Below are 26,423 nucleotides of genomic sequence, written 5' to 3' on the forward strand. Positions count from 1 at the left end.
TTTTCTCACCCCGAGTCTCTCTACCCCCACCACCTACGTCGAGAATTTTCCACCACATCGAAACCGAAGGACCACCAGTCTTTTCACGCCCTCGCCGTCTGCGCCCTGAGCTCCTGAACACAGCCAAAGCGGAATTCAACAAACTACTGCAAGACGGCATCATTCGTCCTTCAAAGAGTCCCTGAGCATCGCCTCTTCACATGGTTCCTAAGCAAACACCCGGCGACTGGAGGGTGTGTGGCGACTACAGAGCCCTGAACCTCGTCACCAAACCTGACATGTACCCTATTCCGAATGTCCAGGACTTCCACCACAAACTTCATGGCAAGACCATCTTCTCGAAGATCGACTTGGAGCGTGCCTTCCACCAGATCCCAGTAGCACCTGCAGATACCCAGAAGACAGCCATCACCGGAGTGTTCGGACTCTTCGAGTATACTTTCATGAGTTTTGGCCTACGCAATGGAGCACAGACTTTCCAGAGGTACATGGACCATATGCTTCGCTACCTCGATTTTGTCACTGCCTACATTGACGACATCCTCGTTGCATCTTCGACGCCTGCCGAGCACCGCCACCACCTACAACTCCTTCTCCAACGCCTGCAGAACAACAACGGGAAAGTTCATCCTGCTAAGTGCGTCTTTGGAGCCTCCTCCATCGACTTTCTCGGTCACAGAGTCTCGTCTAGTGGCATCCAACCCCTACCACAGAAGATAACTGCCACTAGTGAGTTCCCCAAACCTGAAACGGCGAAGAAACTCCGAGAATTCCTGGGTTTAGTCAACTACTACCACCGTTTCATTGCCAACGCTGCCACCGTCCTAGGCCCCCTCTACGACCTTCTCAAGGGACTCCCAAAGAAGTCTCACAAGCCTCTCGTGTGGACTCAAGAGGCTGTTACGGCATTCACCACTATCAAACAGAACATCACACGCCTCACCCTCGTGGCCCACCCCGCACCTAACGCCCGGACCACCCTCACAACAGACGCTTCTTCTACTGCAGTGGGCGCCGTCTTACAGCAGGAGATCAACGGAATTCTCATGCCCGTTGCATTCTTCTCACAACGGCTTCAACCACCACACCTCAAGTACAGCGCCTTTGATCGAGAACTCCTGGCCATATACCTGGCTGTCAAACATTTCCAGCATTTCCTCGAGGCCCGTCAGTTCACCATCTTCACTGATCACAAGCCCCTCGTCCACGCCTTTGTTTCAGCATCCCAGTCACAGACACCTCGTGTCCTGCACCACTTGGCTTCCATCTGGGAGTTCTCCAGCGACGTCCAACACATTAAAGGCAGCCACAATGAGATCGCCGACGCCCTCTCTCGTTGTATATCCAACATTCTTCCCTCATCTCCACCCATTGATTATGGGCAGCTCGCCACGGCTCAAGAGAACGACGAAGACCTGGCAGCATACAAGACATCCCCCTCAGGCCTCACACTCCAAGAACTCCCTGTTCCCGGCACGAACATCAAATTGTGGTGCGACGTATCCTGTGGGCAGCCTAGACCGTTCGTGCCTCATGCCCACCGCCGCGCTGTTTTCAACCACATCCATGGGCTCAGCCACCCGGGTGTGCGGGCCTCCCAGCGCCTCCTCAAAGGCAACGTGTCGTCTGGCCCGGCATCAAGTCCGATACTAAGAAATGGGCTGCCCAGTGCCTGGCCTGCCAGTCCTCCAAAATACATCGTCACATACGGGCCCCCTTACAAACCGTCCCTATACCCAAAGGACGTTTTCAAGTAGTGCACCTCGACATAGTGGGACCTCTTCCATCATCTTATGGTAGCACCTACATCTTCACCTGCATCGACCGTTTCACCAAGTGGACAGAAGCCATACCCATGCCCAGTGCTACAGCAGAGTCTGCCGTCCGCGCCTTCATGTCTGGTTGGGTTTCCTGTTTCAGCCCCCTTGCAACCGTCATCACTGACCGAGGAGCCCAGTTTGAGTCACAACTCTGGCAGAACCTCCTACAGTTCCTCAGTACTTGTAGGCAACGCACTACCGCATACCACCCTCAATCCAACGGCATGGTAGAGTGGTTTCACCGGCAGCTGAAGGACGCACTCAAGGAACAGCATGACCATTACAGATGGACGGATGCGCTGCATCACACAAGAAGGACATGGACTGTAGCCCAGCAGATATCACACTATGCAAGCCCCTTCGCCTACCCGGCGATTTCTCACTCCCTCCTGACCTCCACCAACCCACTCCTGCCGTCCGTCACGACTTGTTCCAAAAGCTACGACAAGCAGTTTCTGCATTCAGAGCTACTGCTCCGCGCCAGCCTCCTCGGCGCCCTGAACACATCCCTCCTGCACTACTCACTGCCGAGTATGTTTTCGTCAGGCATGATGCTCACCGCAACCCACTACAACGCCCCTACGATGGACCCTTCCAGGTTGTGACCCGTTCAGCGAAGTTCCTGACGATTATCCAGAAAAACAGACACGACACCATCAGCATAGACCGAGTCAAACCGGCCACCTTACCCGTTGGGTCCCCAGCCCAGCAGCACCCCCATGAACTACGCCTGCACCTGTCTACCTGCAGTTACCACCTGCAACAACACCCAGCCCACGACACTTCTGGGCACCCTCTTTCCACCCATCAGGTACCTATTGCTCCTGTCGTGGACCCTTTTCCTGACGTAGACCCTGTTGCTGTCATGGACCCTCCTCCTAACGTGGACCCTGCTGCCGTCATGGACCCTGTTGCTGTCATGGACCCTCCTCCTGATGTGGTCCCTGCCCTGACCCAGTCAACCAAGCCCACAACATTTCTGGACACCCTCTTTCCACCCTCAGGTACCCCCTGCTCCTGTCCTGCACCCTGCTGTTGTCGTGGACCCTGTTGCTGTTATGGCCCCTGCCCCTAACCCAGTCTACCCAGCCAGTAACACTGCCCCTGCCGCGACAGGAGCACAACCACCATTGCCTGTACAACCTCCTCTAATCCAAAACCCCCCTCCTCCCACAGGTTTTGTGTCACTAGACGGAGTCGTCACCCGCAGTGGCCGAGTCGTACGTACACCTGCCCGGTATGTATCACTTGTGGGACGCAACCCTGCCAACCTCCAGCCGCGCCCTGAGGGGAAGGGGAGTATTGTAGTGGACCCCATCCCCTACAAGTGACGACTGAGCTCCCGCGCGCCTACCAGCCAATCAGTGTACAGCCAGCGATGCTGGTAGACCTACTTTCCAGTGCAGACGCAAGCGTAGCAATGCTAGGACCAGAGTGCCAGGGATTCCTGGCTTCCTCCTCTGTGATTGGCTCTCACGCTACGCACACCCCAAAACCTGATGTTTCTGAATTGTATAAATACGGCCATGGCTGGCCAGGGAGACCATTCTACTCTGACCTACTGGACCAGCAAGATCTCTCTCCAGCGCCTCACCACCCAGCTCCCTCAGAAAGGTCCTCGCCCTACAGGATCTCTGAGCAAGCTACTCCTCACCTAGTAACTCCTTAGCACTGCACTGTACGACAATATATATACAGAAAACACATTGTGAGTTTCTATTCTACCTCATTCCTGAGTGAGATATCTACATGTACGAACATTTGTGTGCCCATACAAAGAGACAATAGACAACATTAGAGAATGGACAACTGGCCACATACAGTACACTACAGTACTATAGTTTGGTGTAATAGATTCTGTTTGCAAATGTTCAACTTTACTAATTCATTACCGACTCTTCTGCACTTTTGGCATAATTAAAAAAAAATAAAAAAGTCTACCAGGGATGGGGAAGCTGTAGGTCTCAGGGTGCCCCTAAAGTTATAATTACACACGGTTTGCTTCCCATATCCACGAAACTGCCCCGACCTCAAAGTTTCTCCCATCCCTCTTATAATGTCTTAGTAATTTTTTGACCAAAATATACTTTTTTCTTGGAATTGGAATTTAAAGGGTTTAACTAATTAAATACTTCCAGAATAACATAAAAACACCAAAATGGCACTTCAGAAAACCATAGTTAGCGAGTAATTAGGATTGAAAGTGTAATTAAAATATTCCAAGTGTCATTACAGCCCCAAATTACCCCACAATTGAATCATGGACCAGTAGTATCTTTTACTTTCACTTTTTTCTGATATATGCACATAAGGACTTGGAAATTTTCTAAATATATGTGCAAAGTTCAAGTAAAAATTAACTCCAGTACAGGTAGGTGTAGGGCATAATCAAAAGTTGTTAATTATTTACCTGTTGTGGCTGTGGTCAATGGAGGATAGTGTCGAGGAAGGAGACTTGTAGTGCAGGGGGGGGGTACTTGTTGATCAACAGGATGAATAACTTTTCCATCTCCACAAGTGCAGGACTTCTGTTTACTTATTACAGTAGAATGCATTGGAACAGGCCCCTTCATAGATTTGAAATTTTTTACTTTGAGAATCACTCCAATTGCCTTTTGACTGACCCCCCCCCCCCTCCAAAATTGCCATCTTCCTTCTCCACTTGCTTAATAATGTCCACTTTTTGTTGCAATGTCAATATCCTATATTATTTCTTGGCAACAGGTGTACCTCTAGGTCTGTTCTGCCATATTTGGTAGGGGAACACAGGGTAACACCCCTCCCACATGCAGCAGAGATTAAAACTTGAACCCACGAGTGGCGAGTTTTGCCCGTTACCTCTGTACACACCATTCAATTCTCTTGTTTACGGTTGTGGGTGGTAGTCCAAGCACGACAGAACCCTTGATTGATTTGGGATAAGATATTGACATTTTGATGACATACTGCTGATGGCGTACATCACGTGGAGACTGACAATCAACAGAAACTTCGAGATGATTTTGTCTTGGATGAACGTTTTCTTATTTGTTGTAGATCAAGACCACATCTGTTTATCAAGAATGGGAGAACATTGCCTCATTAATTACAACTAATATTTAAGCTAAACAAAAATTAAACACATGACTTTAATTCATATTTTTATTATTAAAAGATACATTTAGTCATCACATAACTGTGAGTTTACCATACTTCATGGACCCTGAGAGACAAACATAGGTCCCTTCCAACAAAAGATAAACAAATATAAATAAAAATTAAACAAATTATAAAAAAAGGCATTTGAACTTCAACAACTTCATGAGGTATAAAAAATAACTTACTCAAAATATCTTTCTTTATTTGTCATGTTTGCCTAAAATGAAGAAATCCCCCTCAGACTTATGAATACATTCCATTTACATATGCATCTCATGCAAAGGTCTAGTACCCACAGCCAATGGGAGCTTAGAAAAGTAACCCATAATTTATTAAGATTACTAAAATTAATTATAGAGTAAATCTTTACCATGACAGAGAAGATAATTTTATATTTTTAGTCAAAAAAGGCACTGAATACTGTCCCTATAAATACCGGTGAAACCACCTCTTGGAACTTTAAGTTCAATATCCTTACAACTTGCAATATGGGCTACTCTCCTAGCATGCTAGAACTCAAAAACAAACCCATTTTTTTACCAACTGGGAAAACTGGCCTAAGAGCAACAAAGATGCATCAGAGGGGTGTGATGGTCTCAGTATGGCACGGTTGGATTGTTGCTTCATCTCTTTGTGAAGGTTGACAAAACAAATTACAGTCCAGGCCTTACAGCCCATGGGTCAATAGGTCCCATTATGCTTGGAGGGCTATTATTTTTTTGATTAAAATTTAATCAATTTAGTCTATTTAAGAAATATAAAATACCTACAAGCAATAAAACCAAGACTAGCTGCTATATGTCAAAAATAAGCTTCTTTACCCTTCAAAAACACATCAAACCCTTTCTCACCAGGTACAATTTCTGAAGACTTTACAATCGGGCTAATCATCTTTAGTATTTACTGATATCCAAAAAAGCACCAAAGTTATGCCCTTAGAACTATGACCTGACAATGAAGCACAGAGAACATACCAGCACAGTGTATACCATGCCTGTCTACTTCAGTGTTTGGAAGGTCTGAGCTTAAAAAAAAAAAAAAAAAAAAAAAAAATTATATATTGTATATATATATATTCACTCGCAAGGCCTTTAAAAATTTTCCAGAAGCAGTCTTATATTTGTTCAGCAAATTCTAAAGTAATATAAAAATTTACATATTGCTTAGCATCCGTGCATGAACAATCTACAGTACAGTATCACTGGGACATACAAGTCACTCAGCTATATGCATTACACTTGTATTAGCCTTGCATAATATTGAAAAAAGGCAAACTAAAAACAAATAAGCATATTCATAAATAGTGATCAAGTGCTAATACTGTTTGTTTTAAATTCAATAAGCAATCAAGTTGAAGGAAATTAAATTACAAAACTAAACAGATTGCATGATACAGTACACTATGTATTCAATGACTTCCATGCTGATTGCAACGACACATTTGCTTTCATTAATGTAAGTGTATTTCTGATTCTCATATAGGCCTGAAATCTGGGGAAAACTGACAAAATAAAGGCTACAAGCAGAGACTGAAAATCAAATATACTGTAATTCACCAATAGTTGAATATTTGAAGACAACAATCAATGTGGAATATTTTTCTTGGCATTACTGGTTCAAGGTGTTTAAGATTGCTTGTCTGGAAGGGACACTACTAATACATAATAAAGGAAAACTTGTATGTACTGCATTTTAAAATGAAACCTTACAATTCTCTGTTGTATTTGCAGTATCAAAGCTACCTAGGTCAAAGCAGCTATATGCCAGGGTTGGAGTCTTGACATAAACTAGTTGTACTCTCAAAGGAAGTAGCAAAGACCTCCAAAAATTCTGGAACTGACCACATTAAACCAACAAGAAAATATTGTTGCCTGTACTGTGTTCTCAACCTTCCTCACACATGGAAGAACTGGTAGAGGCTTAATAATATGTAGCTGCCAAGAAATCTATTTGTTGGTGATGAATAAAAAGCTAGGAAGTTTGAAGAAAGAACTCCAAAGGCATACAAACCACTTCTTCCTCAATGAAATTATTTGTAACCATATTTGCAGGCTACTGAAAGTTTTCCATAAAGCTCTTTATGCAGTGGAGTACAGTACTGTTTACCTGGCAATAAGGGAGCACTATAACTATAATAAGGGAGCAATATAAATATCCATTTTTATGACTTAAATGTTAGATAATAACACCTTTATATAAAAAGCCTTTGTTGTTTAAAAATCATAATGGAAAATATTGAAATGTCAATGGCGTTAATATTTCACGTATTCCTTGACAACCCACCACACTACTGTACTTATTTCACTGGGATAAAAAGAGAGAAAAAAATGGTGTAACACTTATGAACCAGCATAAACATACCAAAGCTGTAAACCAAGAAACCAATTTGTAATGCCACAACCAGGAGTTTGTTCAGTCTTAACAAATGCACATCAACATGCAGAGTATCAACTATTTTGAATGTAAATCAGGTAAGCAGAATTTTTTGTGATGAAATATGCATTTAAACCCTCAGGTTTGTTATTCAGTCTATGTAAGATCATCATCATCAAGTGTACATATTAATTGTCTTCAAAGAAATTTCAGCTTTACAATTTCAAAACTTGTGAATTTGATTGACACTTTTGCCCATCCCTTATTTCCACTAAGCCTCAAACATAACAAATGTAACTTTTATGCAGATATATTGATCAAGTTTGCAATTGTTAATAAACACTGAGTTGCCACAGTTTGGGGATGCAAGAGAGAATTATTCAGACTCAACTTATTTTTTTTAACTGCTGGAGAAGGAATGTGAAAGCACAAAATTTGGTGAAGAAACAAAGTCAAGGAATTTGCATGTGACAGGTGTGGTGTTGATATGCCATGACCGTAGTTTATGAAGACAAGTCTTCATAGAAACAGCACCTGAGCTGGAAATATTTTACTCGACCAAAATGAAGTGTACATGCATCTTCCAGAATAATACTTGCTTCACTTTATATAAAATTTACTTGTCAATATACAACAGTATCCATGGTTGACTATTGAATTATAAAGGTGTAACACAACTAACCCAATCAACTTGCAAAAATTAGCTAACATTATAAATATGCTTTGCCAGATGACAACTTAGGTCAGTCTTTATACAGTAACTATTCTGTTTAATAAGAACAGAGAGCAATAATAAATAATTAAAAGACAATAACCTGCACTTGAAAGAAATCAATTTTCAGATTTTAAGAGATGAACATAATTTTTTTTTAAATATCCAGCTTTTAAAATACTGTACAGTAGTTGAGACCATCTCTGTAACCATGTCTTAGAATATGAACCCATACTCTAGCACATCAGCTTGTCTCTCACTATGATGATGTCTAAATGATAAAGCTGTCATCCTAAACAAACCAACAGGTCCTGTGCATGTAAGTGTAAAACCCACCTTTTAGAGGCAATTACAGGTTACAGTACTCTACTTCAACTTGTCAGAAAAAAGTCCTGATATATAAAAACTATACTGATATGAATTAAGGATATGTAATTCATTGTCAAATAATATACGAGTATTTAATAAAGTCATTGGTTCACAGATAACAATAAATGAGAAATGATGACCTAGTCTGATACCTTCATCATAAAAAAGTTTAATGGTCTCCATTGTGTTTGAAATACAATTATAAAATAAGTTAATTCCAGTGAATTATGTACATGATAAAGTGTACTGCAATTTTAATGTCAATTTCTGGAATAATTCCTTTAAATATGAAATAACTCTTCACTCAAAGTGTAAGTTCATCAGTGTCAATAAATAACATTTCAATTTACAGGTACTGTACTGTATTGTCAACTGCCATCAGCAGAGTGAGAGACAGGCATAGTGTTTCCTACCATTATATTCTAAACTTGTCTGACCGACTTTAAATTTGATGTGGAGATTCTTTACATGGTTCCTCAGATCTGTATTAACATATACACAAGATGATGTTCTGCTCTTTTCACTATTTTGTTTAATAAAAAGATTTCTGACCGGTGTTGTGGTGCGAAACACTGCACATTTTACATCTCACCGTTGACGAAAGCTTCATCCACAAATGATGCCCATACACAATTTAATGTACTGATAAAATAGTTTTATGATATATGTAATGGTAAGTTAGCATATTCCTAAATGCTACTGACTGAGCCACAGTAAAAGCAATATATTATTCAATATTTTGTTACAATGAGCACCTGCATATATCACAGGGTTATATAGCTCCACTACCAAGGACTCAATGGATTAATAATATAAACCTTTTGCCCCCAATGTGCAATAAGTATGGGTTTCCATATGCATATACCTAAGCATAAACACAGCTGAGGGTATGATTGTTAACAAAAATTTCTGCCAGCTGGATTAAACTGATATAAAAGATGGTTTCACACATACCTGCATGGTGTAGGGAGACATGAAGCAGGAATTATGATACTGTACTATTTTGGAACATGCACTGCAGGTACTGTTACACACACTTATTGCCACCCGATGATGTGCTTTGCAAATGTAAATAAGACATAAGGAATTAATACTGCCAAGATTCGAGTTAGAGATACGGAGATTTCAAGATGCCAATTAACAGACCAGAGAAAAGTGACAGGAGACTTTACATAGCAGATCAGTTCAGTCAGGGCAAGGACAAATGATTACCCCTCCCTTCCAAGAAACAGTTATCAAGTCATCCCATCAACCTAGTAATCTGCCTCACTCCCATAACCAAATACAGTACAACTCTATCCCAGAAGTTCATGAACAAAAACTACAATAACAATGAAATGCAGAAAATTCATGGGAGCTTAATAAAAGCATCGTCATTAAGTAGATCAATCTTACAAAACAACAGAGGAGAAAAAGATAAAAGTAATATGTGTGAGATGAATAAAAATTAGAAATGCATATAGATGAAAACATATGGAGATGATGTGGAACAGACAAATAGGGAATTTAGGAACATATAAATGATAGAGCATGGAGAAAGGGAGCTGTGTCTTTACTGGGGTTAAAGGTATTAGGGGAAAAGTAGACCAAGCATTAGATGGCTCAAGTATGACCACAATTAAGGATTATCTTATTGGGAGTAAGCCAGAAAACTGATATAACACAGAAGCCAAGTAAAAGCATTCAATGTGGTAAGGAAAGAGAAGTTATGAAGTACTAACATTATTCGGAATTGTTGAGTTGATGTTTCACTAACCAAGAGTTAATTGTTACTTACTTTTACTGTTGCTTGTATACCTCCTTCATCTTGTCACTTCACAATGGAGTAAGGTTGAAACAGGTAAACAGATAGAATATAATCAACAAACTAATATCAATGGTAAGTTAATAGCAATGACAAGTTTTGCTTTCGGAATTCAGAGTTTAGTGATACTGCACTAAACTCTCTTCGTACAATTTTACGATACATATTTCTCCAGCACCCTAGAGAAGACTAATATTTGCAAAAAAGATTCTACTTTTAATTTGAGAGTAAAATAAATAAAGCTACTGCATCATTTCTATCTCAATAAAATAATAAAAAGAATGAGGCAGATGATGTAAAATATATAAGATAAAACTGATAAAAGACTAAACATTTATAAGACTGTGTCGACCTCAAGATGTGTGGTCTACGATTTAGAGGAGCTGAACTATTAATGTAACAGAATAAGAAGGTTACAAGACACACTTCCTTCTGACGCCCAATTCCTCCTCCTCCTCCTCCTCTTTCATGAAGGATTAAGTCAACAGATCTACTACCTCCAATAAGTTAAATTAAATAATTTTAAACCAGAAACTGATGTGCCCCTTTTGTGTTCTTGTGTAAATGGCAAAATATTTGTGACAGTAATTTTGTGTACACTGTTTTAGGTTCATGAACAGACAGAAAAGCAGTACAGTACTCCACTGCATCCCAAAGAAAACAAACATAACTTCCTACAGTACATCAGAGTTGCACCAAATTTACTTCATGTGAAGATTTATATTGATTGTTCACAGTAGTCTACATTTTCAAATATATATACTGGAGCAGAGGGACAATTAGTCAAGAATTATGCATGATACAAATCGCAAAAGCATAAAATAGTATAGTGGCTTTTGCATATACACACTGCAGATGAAGTACTGTTTTGTAGATAGCAAGTCAGCCTGGATTCTTTTATTGTTACAGTATATCAGTATCTAGGCTGATAAACTCCCTGAAAATGTCAACAACCTATGGGACAAGAGTAATAAGTACATGGCAAAAATATACACACAGACCAGACTTACTTCATACCACTGCAACAGTACAAAATGAGATAAGTTGTAAAAAATCACACTTGAGATCACATGTTTTGAGAATGACAGTGTCCTTATTAAGGTCATTAACCACAATCTTAAATGTCATTTTAAATTACTATAATAGGATCCTATAAAACATTTACACCTACTGAAACATAGGTACACCACAGGGCTTTTAAGTATTAAAAAAGTCTTCTGCCGAATTCGACAATCACAATGGGAAAATACTAACCACATTTCCCAAATTAAGATGCCTCCAAGACGACCAAGTTCCTACCTCTGTTACTGTGACTTGCGTAGTCACCGTGAACCTCAGTTATCCTTCCACTAAGGCTCACTTCATTAATGTTGTATATAGTAACCATGAAACTTGTGTCACCAACAAAGGGCTCACAACTAGTCACTCTACTGAGCAATTATAACCTGGCTATTTACAGTCCAGAAGGGTAGATGGGCAAAGACTAGATTCAACACAAAGGGGCTAAAAGGACAATGACTTATATAAATTAAATAAAAAAATCGCACTGGAATTTGTTGCAATTGAAGAAACTGATAAAAAAACTAAACGATACTGCAATAGCTAGATATGTTGTAACAGCCATCAATACCTTGTTAAAACTTGACATGTCATAGAAGCTTATCCACATAAAACCTAATTTTGTGAACTAAAAACATGAGTATTTGTGCTATATGGAAATACAGCGAAGAACATAACACAACAATTATTATGCTGAAGTCTCTTAAATCAGAATATAAATTTCTATTTCAAACAGTGGTTTTTTTTTAGTTTAATATCAATAATAACTATGCGAGTTTCTCGATTGACTACCAGAATGCCCGTATGGCTGAGAGTGATTATGCCGGCTGGAATACTCGTGTCCATAATGGTCATTGTAAGAGTATAAACGGGGACTATATTCTCTTGTTCTGCGTTCGCTAGAGTTATCTACACTGGAAGCACCTTCACCGCCACTTCTCCGCCACTCCATACCACTGTTACAGTTCCAAGTCCTATTCTCGTGGTTTGAAGACTGGGAAAAATTTTTATCTCCTTCACTCTGATGAAGCTGTTGGGAATAATTTGACCAATGGGAATTGTATCTATCACCTTTTTCATTTCTATCACTTCTATCATCACCTTTGTCTCTTCTTCTCTTTTTACTACTTCGTTCCTCAATTTGTTTTTTAAACCTTTCGTCTTTGCATACGTCCTGTAGAACCACTTTCACTTCCTTTAGGTCATGTTCCTTTCCATCACCGTCCTCCTCCTCCTCCTCTTCCCCATCACAGAGTCGACCAACAATATCATCTGCCTCTTCGTCTTCTTCCTCGTCCTCATTTTGTTCCACCCTGTACTCGCGCTTTCTCTCCTCCCCGACACTATAATATGCCCCAGAACCCTCTTGTTTCTTGAGGGTTAACTTAAGCCCACTACCTCTATCCTCAGTTCTGATGCGCAGAGGGGGCACTAAAGCCCTTTCCTCCGACTTTAATTTGATTTTCAGCTTTTTAGGTGGTCTATCTTCCTTTTCTCTATCTCTTCCTCTTTCTTTATCTTTATCTTTACCCCTAACTGATTTTTTCTTATATTCTCGTTCAACTCTTTCCTTCCTTTTGTCTTTGTCTGTCCTATCAGTCACTAGTTTCAAAGAAGGAGAGTGTATCTGTTTGTACGAGTTATTACCACTGGTTTCAAAATTGGATGATATAATTGGTTTGGAAATACTACAAGGAGTTCTACGGATATCGGGTGATTGGGACCGATTAGAAAGCCTATTTAATAAGCTCTCTCCACAACTTGTCGTCCATGGGGATTCACTAGAATAATTTAGCACAGTTGTCTCTTCTTTATTTACCGGACTATTTTGTATACTGGTCGACACAACTTCACTATCACAAATAACTAACTCCTCCTCCTGTTCCGATTCCTTCTTGCTGCTATCCCGGTCGTCCGAGTTGCTCTTGGCGTCATCGCAGTCGAGTTTCGCAGCCGGTGACATGTGGTGCTTCTTCTCCTCTTCCTCCTTTACTTTTTCTTCTTCCTCTTCCTCCTCCTCGTCTTCCACAAATATATGGAGGCATGGATCCCCTTCCTGGCCGTCGTCGAACTCGTCATCTTCGTCAGGTTTTGTAGGGTTTTTGCTGCTCTCTTCCTTCTCTGCCTTCCCTTGGGTTTCCTCGCCTTTATCTTCTCTTCTTTCTCTCTTTATTTCCTGGTTCCCTTCTTCCTTTACCACTACTTCCTCTTCCTCCTTCAGTTTTACATCCACTTTATCTCCTATCACCAACTTAATGTCTTTAATGTTGTCCTTCATTTCTTCTTTCACTATGGCCTCCTCCTCCTTCTGCTGTTCCTCCTCCTCTTCTTCCACCCCTTCCTCCTCTTCATCCTCCTCCCCTTCTTCCTCCTCCCCCTCCTCCTCTTTGTTCTTCCATGGTTCAAATTTGTAGATTTTTTGGTTTTCCCACTCCAGCTCCCAAGGATAAGGTGTATCTAGAGGTGAGGACTCTTCAGAGGCTCGACAAGGTGGGACCGTTGGCAAATCTATTACTGAAAAATAGAAATATCCCTTTAAAATGTCTGAAATATGTTCCTATTAACATTATATTACAATTTCTTTTAGCCCCCCAAAATACTATTATATTAGAGTTTGATTACAGCAAGATAATGATCACCCTTGAAAGGCTGGCCAGATTAATGTAATCAGAACAGCAACCAGTCTACTACCCAAATCTAATTAATTACTTCTAAGCCTAGCAGTGACACTACCACATCTCTTGTACATTAAGCAATCACATGCATACAGGTATCCCCCAATTTATAAGCATAAGATAATCCACATAAACGTTAATTTGGTTTTAACGCTCTCTTGCAATTTATGTTAGGCAAAATCCACATTAATGACAGTTAGGGTAAACTCGCAAACGTAGAATATAAACACTGGGGAAGCACATCTTTCCCTTATCTTGTCAAATCCATGATGGCTGATATGTGCAGAAACTGTTTTGACAACTTTGCTCTGAGGCTTTGAGATTTTTCTGCATGTAAATATTACTCCTCTGATGATGAATGTTGATTGTGAATGTAGTCTAACTCAGACAACTGATTGCAGACAAATCATATACAACACGGAATCATGCGATGCATTAAAAGTGACGTGCGAATGATACACTTGAAATGCAAATCAGCTACAATAAATGAGATGAAGAAGGAAGTTTAGTGGAAGTTTTTATGTAAATATTTGAAAGAAACTTAAAGATTTACATTAAGAGGAAATCATGATTGTAAATAAGCCCCACACTATTTAAACTAATTTAATTCCTATTGGTATTTTTTTAAGTGGAATGCACAGAGAACTTTTATAATACAGTAAAAGTTTCCATCCATTACCGTGACCCTGATACACAATTTTAAAGGACTCTTTGAGGGTTACTGTTACTTACTCTTTCCACTCTGAACATCAGCTTTCTCCCTCTCAATGTTAGTCTTATCTTCTTGCACAAGTAACCGGTAGAGCATCACTGTTTCCGACGATGCATGACGACGCTGAAATGTAAAGTCACAATGCCATCATATGAATCACCTTTAGGGAAAAATCAAATGTGAAAAATACAACAATGTAATAAATTCAATGTGCACTTAACATAAAAATTTTCTATGAGGGAGAAGTTTAATTGCACAGTTCATAAGACCTACATTCCAAAACTCTATAATGCTTGTTACATTCCCTAGCAAGATTTTTCATATACAACAAAATAATTACTTTCTACTTTTTTCCACTCAAAGCCAGATCATCATCCAGTTTCTTTTAATTCAACATTACTTCAATTCGTCTTTTCTTATCATCTTACCTAACCACTAGAGTCAATTCTGCTCATTACGTTTCAAAAACAAAAGTATAAAGTGTGGGGTTATCTGGACTGTTGATATAAGATATTAATAACCTATGACAGATATTTACCTTGGGACAGTACAGTATATGCCGAGAAATATATCTACACGACGTTGGTAAATACAGTAGTAATATATCTGTTAGCCGGAATCCTCTTAACGGGAATTCTCCGATAGCCGGAATTGAAATTTTCTTGGAACATTGTTCCCAAAGCCGGAAAATTACGGCTTTGGGAACAATTTTCCTAGGAGCATATTTTCTGGAAAAATCCGAGAAAATGTTCCCGGGAATGAAGGATTTTTTTTGGCTTTGAGAGAGGTGTCTCATTACCCGGAAATCTCTCACTCCTGGAAGTGCTCTTCACCAACTGTTCCGACTAATGGAGATATCACTGTATATGGATATTAATATTACAAGACAAATATTAATGTTGGGACACTGGTGAAAGAATGATTAGTATTGTAATTTCATGTCTGGGTTGAAGAAGTGCTTTCATACATAATAAATAAGAAACATTAACAAGAACTTACCATGCTATCCTTTATCAAGAGTGACTGATACTTGTATTTCATATTATTAAACTTCTTCAGTAGGGATTCTGCCTGTAACTCAAACTGTGTGGTTGTTTCTGCCACTTCATGAGGACTGGGGACACATTCACTGAACACATGGTAACGTATCAGCCGTTTACATGCATCAATTTTATTTTTGAATGGATTGCGATAATCTGGATTTAAAGCACCATTCTGGTCAGTCTTGAGCTGATGTTCAAACCTGTCAGAAGAAACATTACCATTAATCATAATAAATGCAATATAAGGGGTGAAGATTTTTCAGATTACATTCACAGCCAAGTTGTCTCATTAATAGGTACTAACTGGGAATATAAGACCAAGAGGATAAATATAAATAAGTTATGAATGAAAGAGGAAATAAGTAACAAATAAAAATAAAGAGAACGGAAATGGGAGAAGTACTGGCGGTCTTCAATTTACCAAGATTTGGTTTACAAAATTCCAAAGTTATGGAAACCAAATTTTATCCCAATATTTCATTTATGAACAAAGTATCTGAAGTGCACTTGGATTTGTTCAGGCTGAGTTGGTCTTACACGGGTTTAAAGCCAAATGCCATTGCAAATGAGTACTGAACTGAAAAGTTATGGGTCCATGTAGACCTTCAGTTCTTTGTTAATAGCAAAAAGAATTAATATATTTATCCTGTCTGAGAACACAAGGTCCTGCCAGTTACCTAGAATCATAAGAGCTGCCTGGTGAAGGGTGCTGACCACAAAAGGAATCATCTGATATACTGTACTAACAGAAACTTTGCAGGTATATTTACATTGCTGAGCTATAAATTTGGGAACAGGTGTAGGCTATAAAGATATTGTTACGTTGATGTAAAAATTATTTACACACTTACAAAATAATAAACTGTTGAAAATTCTTCTAAATAGTTTGTTTTAGTCATAAATTAAGTAACTATGTGTTTCCCAACCCAAATAATTTACCACAACAATATAGGAAATAGAAAACAAAAACAAGGTGCCTGAGTATACACTTACAACTGTTCCTTGGTTATACTGAATGCCAAAGGTGCCTTCGTCTGCCCTGGAGACTGTTCCTGAGCTCCTGACGTTGAGCTGGGATGGGGCGAGGCCTGTGGGGGGAGCACCACCAACGACTTGGGCGACGGTCCTAAGGTATTAGTGTGACTGATGGCGGGGGTGGTGGAGGACACGGGGGAGCACTGAGGGGGGGTCATTTTGGTGGAGTAGTTGAGGGTGTTTGTGGTGGAGCAGCTAGACACTGTGGTGGAGGTGGTGGGCACAGTGGGTGATGAGGCTGAGGTTGCAATGGTAGGCATGCTGGCCCCACTCACAGGACTCACACTTCCCTTGGCTGGACCTCCACTTACAGACACCTGTAATATCGCAAACAGACAAGTTAATAACAGGCTTTACATTTTTTTTTTTAAATGAGACAATGAGAGAAAATTTTTGAGTGAAAGAGGTTCAAAAAAGGTTATAAATGTCCATAAGCTGAGGAAAATGTCTTATGGATAGACTGATGTTTATTAAGAGGAAAAAATTTAAATGAGGATATAATGGTAGATATATAAATGGTTAAAATTAAGAACACAAGGACTAGAGGGGAGAACTGACAGACAGCCTGAAAACATTTGCAGTTGCCAATACTCAGGTTAAGAGTGGAACCTTCAATGACTGATGGATACAACAATAATTACTACTAACTGGGTATAATCATGTTACACTATGCATATACTGCCTAATTGGGTCCTGCAAATTTACTTTAGGATTGAGTTAAATATTGTTTAATGTAATACAATGATATGGAACAAACACTGAATACACTTACTTGTGGACTGGGAGAGAGATGAGGGGCTGGTGTGTGGATGGCTGAAACAGTCGAGGTACCTGTTGATGATACGGTCCCTGGGTCTTTCCATCTCTGCATGACCTGTTTACTCTGGTCCATAATCTGCCTCTGTTGGTCCTGTGAATTATGATACGTGATAGTGAAAGTGAGTCCTATACGTCTGTCACTCTATTTAAGGCGGTGTAGGGAAAACACTGTTGATGAAGCCTTTTTTTTTTAATAGTTCTCTAGGAGGCAGCTTGGGGGACACATCACTTAACGAACATTCTTACAAATGATAACATATTTTCTAGTGTTTGCAACAAAAATATTAATATACAATGTTGTGGTTAGCTGCATAGATACACAAAATGGCCAAAAGAATTCATATTACGAAGTTATATTTTGTATTTTCACTGATTATGTAACATATGAATTCAGTATAGTAACTCCAATAAATCCTTTACTTTATGCATTAATCAAACAAATGGTACAATTGTCACCACATGAGTAGTGTTAGGTTATGATTGCCACCCTCCCTCATCAGTAAACAGCATCATCTGTAAACTTAAACTAATTATATTTTCTTCAATAACAATTGCATCTCTTACACCCATTGTAACTTCTAGCACCAGACTATCATCCAAAATATTTATTTTTCCATTTAATAAAAAAATAAAAAATAAATACAAATATAATACATACAGTTATAGAAATAATAATCTTCAAGTATAGTATGTAAATATGCAGTACAGTAAAGGACAGTTACCTGAGGTAAATGTTTTATCTGCTTGAACTGAGTCAGTGTGATGAACTTGTGTCCCACTGGATGCGAGTAACGTACAGGAGTAGGCTGACTTGGTGTAGGTGCCTGAGGAGTAACACCATCACAATGAGAAAGTATCGCAAACTTATATATATATTTCACTTAAAAAAAATAAAAATAAATCTCAAATCACTACGCTGGTAATTGTAATCCAGTCCTCGTGTAAAAATGGGTCAGCCACAAACTGATGTGGACCGTGGGGGATTCAGAAAATATATGGGTTCTATGTATTAGTTATGTTCAATTGGGAGTACAGTACAGTAATTAGGTGGAGGACAATAAATACAGTAAACCCTTTTGTAAGAATCATCCAGGAATTTTGATTATTTATCTTTTGTTTGCAGGAATCAGATAACAAAAGTAAACAGACAGACATTCACACTGATGGCCTAGTCTGACAACATCCTCTTGACCTTTAATGAAATACAAAACACTGGGATAAGTTGAGAGGATAGTGATGATAGAAAAATCAATCAGACATGAATTCAAGAAGCTGAACTCTAAACCTCTGAGAATGACAATATGAAGTGGAAGAAGTCGACATAAATAAAGTTAACAGATTGCCCTGGGTCATACTCCTTTCAGTTATAATGGTAAATATGTTAAAATTAAGCCACTGCTGTATCCATCTTTACCTACATGTCTTGGTTTAACTACAGTAGCAGGTATATAACCTGAAGACAATTATACGATGCTGAAAGACAGTTAAAACAAACAGGGTGAAGTCGACTAAACGGGACACCGAAGCCTTCCTCGAGGGACGGGACAATCTACACATTACAGATCAACACCGTCAATAGACAGAACACACGTACTATTTGAGGTTGCTGTGGGGTGGTGGTGACAGTCACGTGCTTTCCCGTTGCCACGATTTTTCGGCATTCTGCATAGAGTTGCTGGAGGCCGGCTGCATCCTGGTCTGTCTTCTTATTCTGAAGAACTTGGATTTGAGAATGAACTTTCTTGAGAGCCTAAAACAGAGAGTAAACAAGTTAGAAGGAATATTCAATGTTTACCACGTCATGTTGATATACTGAATATATATGTTTTCAGTACTCTATATACTATACTGCAGAAGGCACATTAACACGTCCTTTGGTCTTCCCTAACATTATTTCTCATCCATGACTCTCAAGTTCACCCTCCATGTACAGTATTAACTCCCATCATCCTCTCAAACTTGACCAAACTTTACCTAACATGACCTGACCAAACGCATCACAATTTAACGAAACCCAACCCAAATAAATGACTTGGCCAAATATTTCGTAAGTTAACCAAACTCGACCTAACCTGACCCGGCTAAACCCAATGTAACTTAAACTAAAGCCATCCTAACATGACCATACTCGACATACATTATTCCATCAACGGGCAAAATAAATGGTGTTTGTAATCTGTATGTCTACTGAAACCATTTTGGGAGGGGGGGGTTGCTACATGAAGGGAACACCCCCCTCCCTCCTTCCCCAACACTCAGAGAACTTATGAAAATTGGCTTCAGTGGACCAGAAAGGTTAGTTATCCTTACACCTCTACCCACCAGCTCCCAGACACATCCTAAATTATAATACAACTTATTCTCTACACTGTTACTCTGCCTGAAAAGGAATTAACAGCTTCACTCAATTACTTTATTCCTAACAACTGTTCCTGTATACAGTGGTTAGCAGTTATATGTTTATATAATGTATAGTGTATTCTATAGTCCTGTTTTGCATGATAATAAATATTGGTAAACATGAATGAGGAATATTGAAGATTTCCCATATACGTAGTATGTTACTAATACTATACTTATTTAATACTCTGCTTCATTATAATATACTAACTAACTATATAACATAACTGAGAACTAGGTCATTCTAGAGTGGCTAACAATCAGTGATGAAAAAAATAATAATTACATTGTGGAGTTAGCCATAAGGGGGAAATATACCTCCATATGTAGAGAGAGAGAGAGAGCAGGGCTACACATCTCACACCTGCCTCACACACACAGTCACCTGGGCCACGTTCCACACTGATAGTAATCTCAAGACTCTCCCTCCCTACAACCACTCACCTTATCTGCTAGTTATCAGAGAGGCTTACCCAAACCTGAGATACTGTACTGAGCTAAAATAACACCTGGATCTTCTATTTTAATATACCAAAGGGATATAAAGTACTGTACCTTTCTTCATTTTATGTTAGAATCCTTGAAACATGACAAAATATTACCCCACAAAATACCTACATGCAACACATCCATCTTTCACTGACAAAAAACTTGTATATGTCACCCAGTACACTTTATTTACTTCGGCATATTCCATACATCTCAAAACACATTCATCCCTGCGTGTAGAGTACTGAGCTCACACATAACCATTACTGTAAGATAATTCATGTGACATAATCTAAAGCTATCATAATCCCTCAACAATTATTGACACTATCACAATCCCTTACATTCATTATGCATTAATTAGTATATGACTGAATAATTTACTGTTATCTTAATTTTGCCACATATTACATAAGATTAAATGAGGAGAAATTAGACAACTGGCCGAGTGACTATGGTGGTGGAGACGAGCCTACTTGTCCCCAGTAAGTTTGGGGAGCGAGTTATAGAGTAACTGTAGGAGAATGATGATACGATGAAAGCTATTTGTAGACTTAATACCAGCGTGTGTGTTAGAGAATAATGATAAAGTTAAGTGTACTGTACAGGCATCAAACATAATGGCAGTGTTTTAGCATATTTTCATTATTACTGTACCCAGGAAAAAAAAAAAAAAATATTATTATTATTATTTTGGGGGTTTTCTTCATAAATCAGAGCTCGAGACCAGTTATAGAAGAAATGTAAATCTGGAAGTGAAGACGAATATGAGGTACTGTACACACTCATTTGTTACATAAATAAAGGTGACAATTGTTTTTTAGCTTACCTCCTGGTTTTGTGGTGAAAGAATAAGGTGCTTGACTTGCTTAAACTGCTGCTTTGGGCCAGGAAATACAACTCCTGTAGGCGTATGTGGTGAAGATGCGGTGGTGGTGGTTATGGTGGCAGTGGTTGCCATAGTCGGTGCTTGAACCATCGTTGTAGTAGTAGTAATTATAGAAGGTATGATAGACACTGGTGGGGCGGTAGATATGTAAGGCCCCACTAAGGATGTGTTATCAGTTTGGACACCGCTCTCTCCTAGAGTAATGGGCAAGGAGCCAGGCGGGGTGGAACTGCCCACACTCTGAGAGGCAGTTTTTATGGCAGGACCATTGAGTCCATTAGGAATGGGTGCCAGACACAGTTGTTGTGGGGTTCCAGTTGTACTGCTGCATGTGCTTGACTTTAATCGTTCTTGTAAACTCTGCTTGACCATTACTGTACTTGTAGTGGGCGTTGAAAAAGTTTCAATTTCTTTATCTTTCTTCTTCTTTTTATTAGATTTTGATTTATTTTTATTGGTATCTATAATATTTTGACCTCTCTGAAGGGTAGCCACATACTCATTCTGAAAGCTGTTTGTTTTATTAATGCCTTCAATATTTTTTGCCACAAATGAACTTGTATTACTTGTTTGACTAGGAACATTATCTTGCAAAGCATTAACAATCTGGGAATGACCTCGCGACACTGGCACATTTTCTGTATTGGTATAAGTTACACTAGTTTGTGGAATGAGAGCAGAGTTGGAAGCAAATTGTTTGTGGCTTATAATAGCACCAGACACAACATTGTTTGTAGCACTAGAAGATGCAATCACAGCAGAACTCTGAGGCACTTGGCTAGCTTGACTGGGCACCAGTATGCTAAGAGGAGTCGCCGGCGAGGAAAAAGTTGTACCAGTAGACACTACACACTCAGGTAAGCTCATGACTGCTCCCACAGTGACCACAGTGAGCACAGGTCCTCCATCTGCCACAGACACCTGCAAGGGAAAACCCCCATGTTGCTCCCCACTGTTACTGCATGATGCCTGCTGCCCTGATAGCAGTGATGTCAGCAGAGGCTGTCCACTAGGTGTTGGACAAGGCTTTTCTGCAGTAGGGAGGTGCAAAGTCTGCAACAGATGAGTGTTCTGAGCCACCTTAGAGATATCCGCCCCCATTAGGTTCTTTGTCGTCACTTGCGTTAACTTAGAAGCAGTCTGTTGTAACTGAAGAGGTTTTGTTTTTCCTGTGACACTGGGACCGTGATTTACAAGATTGGAGGTAACTTGCGTCGGGGGAGTTAAGAGCTGAGTGAATGATGGTAAGGAACACACAGTAGGAAGTGTATTTGTCCCAACAACCCCAGCACCAGAGCTGCCAGTCATAAGAGCAGGCATGCTGCTACTCATCACATTAACCATACTCCCACTGTTGGCCACATTGCATAAGGAAGTTGTCATCCCCATACTTGCTCCTCCGATCACCTGCACCTGAGACTGGCACGAGGGAATCATCAATCCACCCATCTTAAAAACAAAGTTTAAAACATGTAGTAATTCATTAAACCTTCTACAACCAGCCACAACCATATGCATTTAAATGAGTACATACACATACACACAAATGCAGGTATACATCCACACACACACACACTACTTATTCACTCTTATGCTCATTCACACAGGCTTGCTAATGCTAAAATATCCTTAAAATTTCCCCCCCCTCTCTCTCTCTCTCTCATTCAACCATTACACAAGATAAGTTTCAATCTCTCATTTTCTTTTCACTTCTCTCTCATCATTATCTCTATCCTCATTCACATGCCTACTTATACAGTCATCAACACTATCACCCTCTCTCCCTACAACACTCACCACAATAATTATTATGGAACACAATGCATATAATATAGATTTAGCACTATTGTGAACACTGCTTAGAAAATCAATCAGATGATAGAAATATTAAAATATGTCACTGTATATAAATAACAAAGATCCTTATACAATAATTCCTGATGTTATTATTTTACCTTCATACTATTGTTATCATTGTTTCAGGTAATATTTATCCTATTAACTAAGTATATTCATGGTTGCTATAGTAATGATCCTATGGTCTTACCTGTGAAGGTGTTTGATTAGGTGTTGTGAGATGAGGTTTAGTCGGATCTGAACCCAAGAAGAACTTGCAACTAGGATCCAATGTGATGCTCATTCCACTGGGCATACTAGCTGAGGTCATTAGCCCAGTTGGTGCTGAGCTAGTGACCACCGTTCCAGTCATTAAGGAATTACCCATCCCCAGTAATGGATGTTGATGTGAAGAACCAACCACAATATGGCCAGCATTTTCACTCGTTGCAAAACCAGCATTGGTGTCATGTGCGGGGAGTGAAGGTAATTGGGTTGCAGCAGGTGCTGGAGAGACCATCTGTGCTGCAGCTGGTACTTGAGTTAACTGTGTTGGTGCTGCCACCTGCACCCCTTCCATCCCCTCCCCTCCTAAACCAAGTTCATTTTCGTCAAACAGCATCAAGTCACCCACAATTCCAGTTTCTTTTAAAATATCATTTAGATTTATTGATGTCCCTTTACCTTTCAATTTTTCATCCTTTGGTTCTCTTTCCCGTTTTTTCTTTTTAGATTTTTTCTTGGTATTTTTATTTGAGTCTGTTAAAGTCTGGTGGTGTGTTCCAGACTCAGTAGCTGTCACCATGGAGGCTGGAGCCACAGCTTCATCTATCACAGTTTGCTTAGTGGTGGTTATCACAGATGGGAGGGAGGAAGGGAGGGAGGAGGCTAGCTGGAGGGGTGCTCCTGGGACAGACACCTGAAGCTGCTGCCCACCCCCTGACATTTGTATGTGACCCATGCTCACTACAGGGCCCATATTAGGAGCTACTGATGAGGGAGCCAGCTGCAAAGGACCTGAGGTCATTTGAGGTGCTAATGTGCGCATAGTGGCACCTCCAGCTGCTAGTAAACTCTGTAGATTTACTGTCTGGCCAGCTGGTATGGCTACAAAGGTAGGTCCATTTGGGGTTTGAATTTGCTGTAACTGAAGTGGAGCTTGAGGTGCAACCAATCGAATTATAGGTTGAGGCCCACGCGAACCCTGTGCTGTCCCCATCACCCCTTGAGCACCTAAACCTGCAGATCCATTTTGTGGGATAACATAGGCTGGTCCTCCCTGTCCATTGCCTGAGAAAACTACAGTCTGATGCTGACCAGTTTTACCCCCTGCACTCATCATCTGATGCTGGCCAGGCATGGGAACCAAGAGAGCCTGACCAGGTGCTCCACCTGCTCCAGTGTGCCCTGATGGTCTAACCAAGAGTACACCATTTGGCTGCTGGATTAGGAAAGGCTGCTGTAGGCTTGATTGTAATAAGGAAGGATTAATAACAAACCCTCCAAGCCCCTGCTGACCAGCCATCATTGCTTGTTGTTGTCCAGCTGCTCCTATTACAATGGGTTGTTGACCCCCAGGCGTTACAGGACGTGTGTTCATGAGAGTCTTCCCTGGAGGTGGTGCAGCAGGTTGACCAACTACAGCTGCTTGTGGAGGCTTGGGAAGTAACTGGGGCTGTTTTGGTTGAATAGGCTTGGGTGTGGGTGTTGCAACAGGTTGCCTAGGTTGAGTTGGTTGTGGTGAAGAGACAATCTGAATCAGCTGGCCACCCGACACAACCTGTTTTACTCCAGTCGCGGTTTGTTGAACTCCTGGCTGAGGCAGCACCATGCCATTTGATCCAACAACCTGAGACAAAGGTAACTGAGGCACCAAGCTCTGCACCATTCCTACATTACTCATCACTCCTTGCACCATTCCTGCTGATTGTTGCTGTCCTATTGTGGCAATGCTACTATGTGCTTGTGGTGTTGGTGTTGCAGCAGGTGATGGGGTAGGTGGAGCAGGTGACCGCATGGCACTAACATTGCTATGAGGAGAAGGAGCTGGAGAGCGTGTCGTGTATGGGGCAGGACTCTGTACTGATGGATGTGGTGACGGTGTAGTTGGATGATACGGGGAGGGGCTGGGAGAAGTACGAGGTAATGCTGCTCCGGGAGACTTACTTAGCACAGAAAAAGGTGAAGCAGTAGGGGTGGGAGGCTGCTGAACAGATTGGTGTAGTGTGACAGTGTGAGGTTGTTGCTGCTGAACTGGTGTACTTGGTGTAACATATAATGGTGTAGAACCAGCACCTAATCCCGATACACCAGTGGTTGCCATCTGTGTGGTAGTGGTAATCAGCTGACTACTGTTGATCACTTGTCCACTTGGAATTAGCTGTCCACCCTGCAATACCTGGCCTCCTTGTATAACTTGGCCACCTTGTAATAAAGAGCCTCCAGACAACAGGTGTGGCCCATGAAACACCTGACCTCCCTGTATCACCTGCCCATTATGTAGCACTTGTCCACCCGGTAGTATCTGACCTGTCGGTAACACTTGGGTGGACCCATGTGCCTGCAGGAGCTGTGTGCCCGGTATAAGCTGTGGTGAAGCTGATGTTATGATCTGACCTCCTGATGTTATAACTTGGTTGGATCCCCCAACAAGCTGGACACCACCTTGCATAATTTGTGGGGAAGTTTGGGCTGAAGTTTGAGATATGACCTGAGGAGTAGGTTGAGGGGTGCTATGAAGGACACCCTGGCTGCCTTTAGTCGCCGGCGATGCCTGCGACCTGACAGAAACTGTACGAGGAGAGGGCTGGAGTGTGAGCTGCTGCTGGGTCTGTGATGCTTGTTGTATGGAGGGATGGCGAGATGCAGTGAGTATTGCTGAAGGTAAACCATGTCCTATTGTCCCAGCACTCTGCTGTTGCTGAGGTTGTGGTTGGCTTTGAGGCTGTGGTGTTGGTTGGGATGGAAATGTAGCAGGTGAGGCCAGTAGTTGCTGGAGAGTTGGATGGTCATTCTCCCGACTCCCTTCTCCCCCACTAGTGTTTGGGGCTCCAACACCAAGCGGAGCCCCCGATGGCTGAAGGGCTACATTTTGCTGTTGCTGATGAGAATGTTGTTGATGGTGAAGCTGTTGTTGCTGCTGTGGTTGTGGTGGTGGTGGTGGTGGTGGTTGTTGTTGTTGTTGTTGTTGTTGTTGTTGTTGTTGTTGCTGCTGCTGTTGTTGCTGCTGCTGTTGTTGCTGCTGCTGTTG

The 26,423-nt window shown here is 40.8% G+C and overlaps 1 protein-coding gene across 1 annotated transcript; it reads right to left on the reverse strand.

Annotated features, from left to right (window-relative positions):
• Positions 1-4,947: 4,947 nt before the first annotated feature.
• LOC121872862 (mucin-17-like) lies at positions 4,948-26,389 on the reverse strand. Its single transcript, XM_042375915.1, has 9 exons — positions 23,385-26,389; positions 21,278-22,786; positions 19,154-19,309; positions 18,282-18,383; positions 17,513-17,650; positions 16,699-17,057; positions 15,662-15,905; positions 14,683-14,785; positions 4,948-13,789 (listed from the first exon to the last, which is right to left on the reverse strand). The coding sequence occupies exons 1-9, from the start codon at positions 25,842-25,844 to the stop codon at positions 12,033-12,035; spliced, it is 6,828 nt and encodes a 2,275-aa protein (XP_042231849.1). The 5' UTR covers positions 25,845-26,389; the 3' UTR covers positions 4,948-12,032.
• Between the last annotated feature and the right edge of the window lie 34 nt (positions 26,390-26,423).

This window comes from Homarus americanus, unplaced genomic scaffold (assembly GCF_018991925.1).
Source record: "Homarus americanus isolate GMGI-L3 unplaced genomic scaffold, GMGI_Hamer_2.0 scaffold11022, whole genome shotgun sequence".
Taxonomy (NCBI): Eukaryota; Metazoa; Arthropoda; class Malacostraca; order Decapoda; family Nephropidae; genus Homarus; species Homarus americanus.

Excerpts from the sequence above, each read along its gene's own strand:
- LOC121872862 (XM_042375915.1), bottom strand. The coding sequence starts at position 25,844 with ATGCAAGGTGGTGTCCAGCTTGTTGGGGGATCCAACCAAGTTATAACA. Across the intron at positions 17,058-17,512 it reads ATCTCTCTCCCAGTCCACAA|GTGTCTGTAAGTGGAGGTCC; the intron begins GTAAGTGTATTC and ends GCGATATTACAG. Across the intron at positions 13,790-14,682 it reads TGATGTTCAGAGTGGAAAGA|TAATAGATTTGCCAACGGTC; the intron begins GTAAGTAACAGT and ends TCTATTTTTCAG.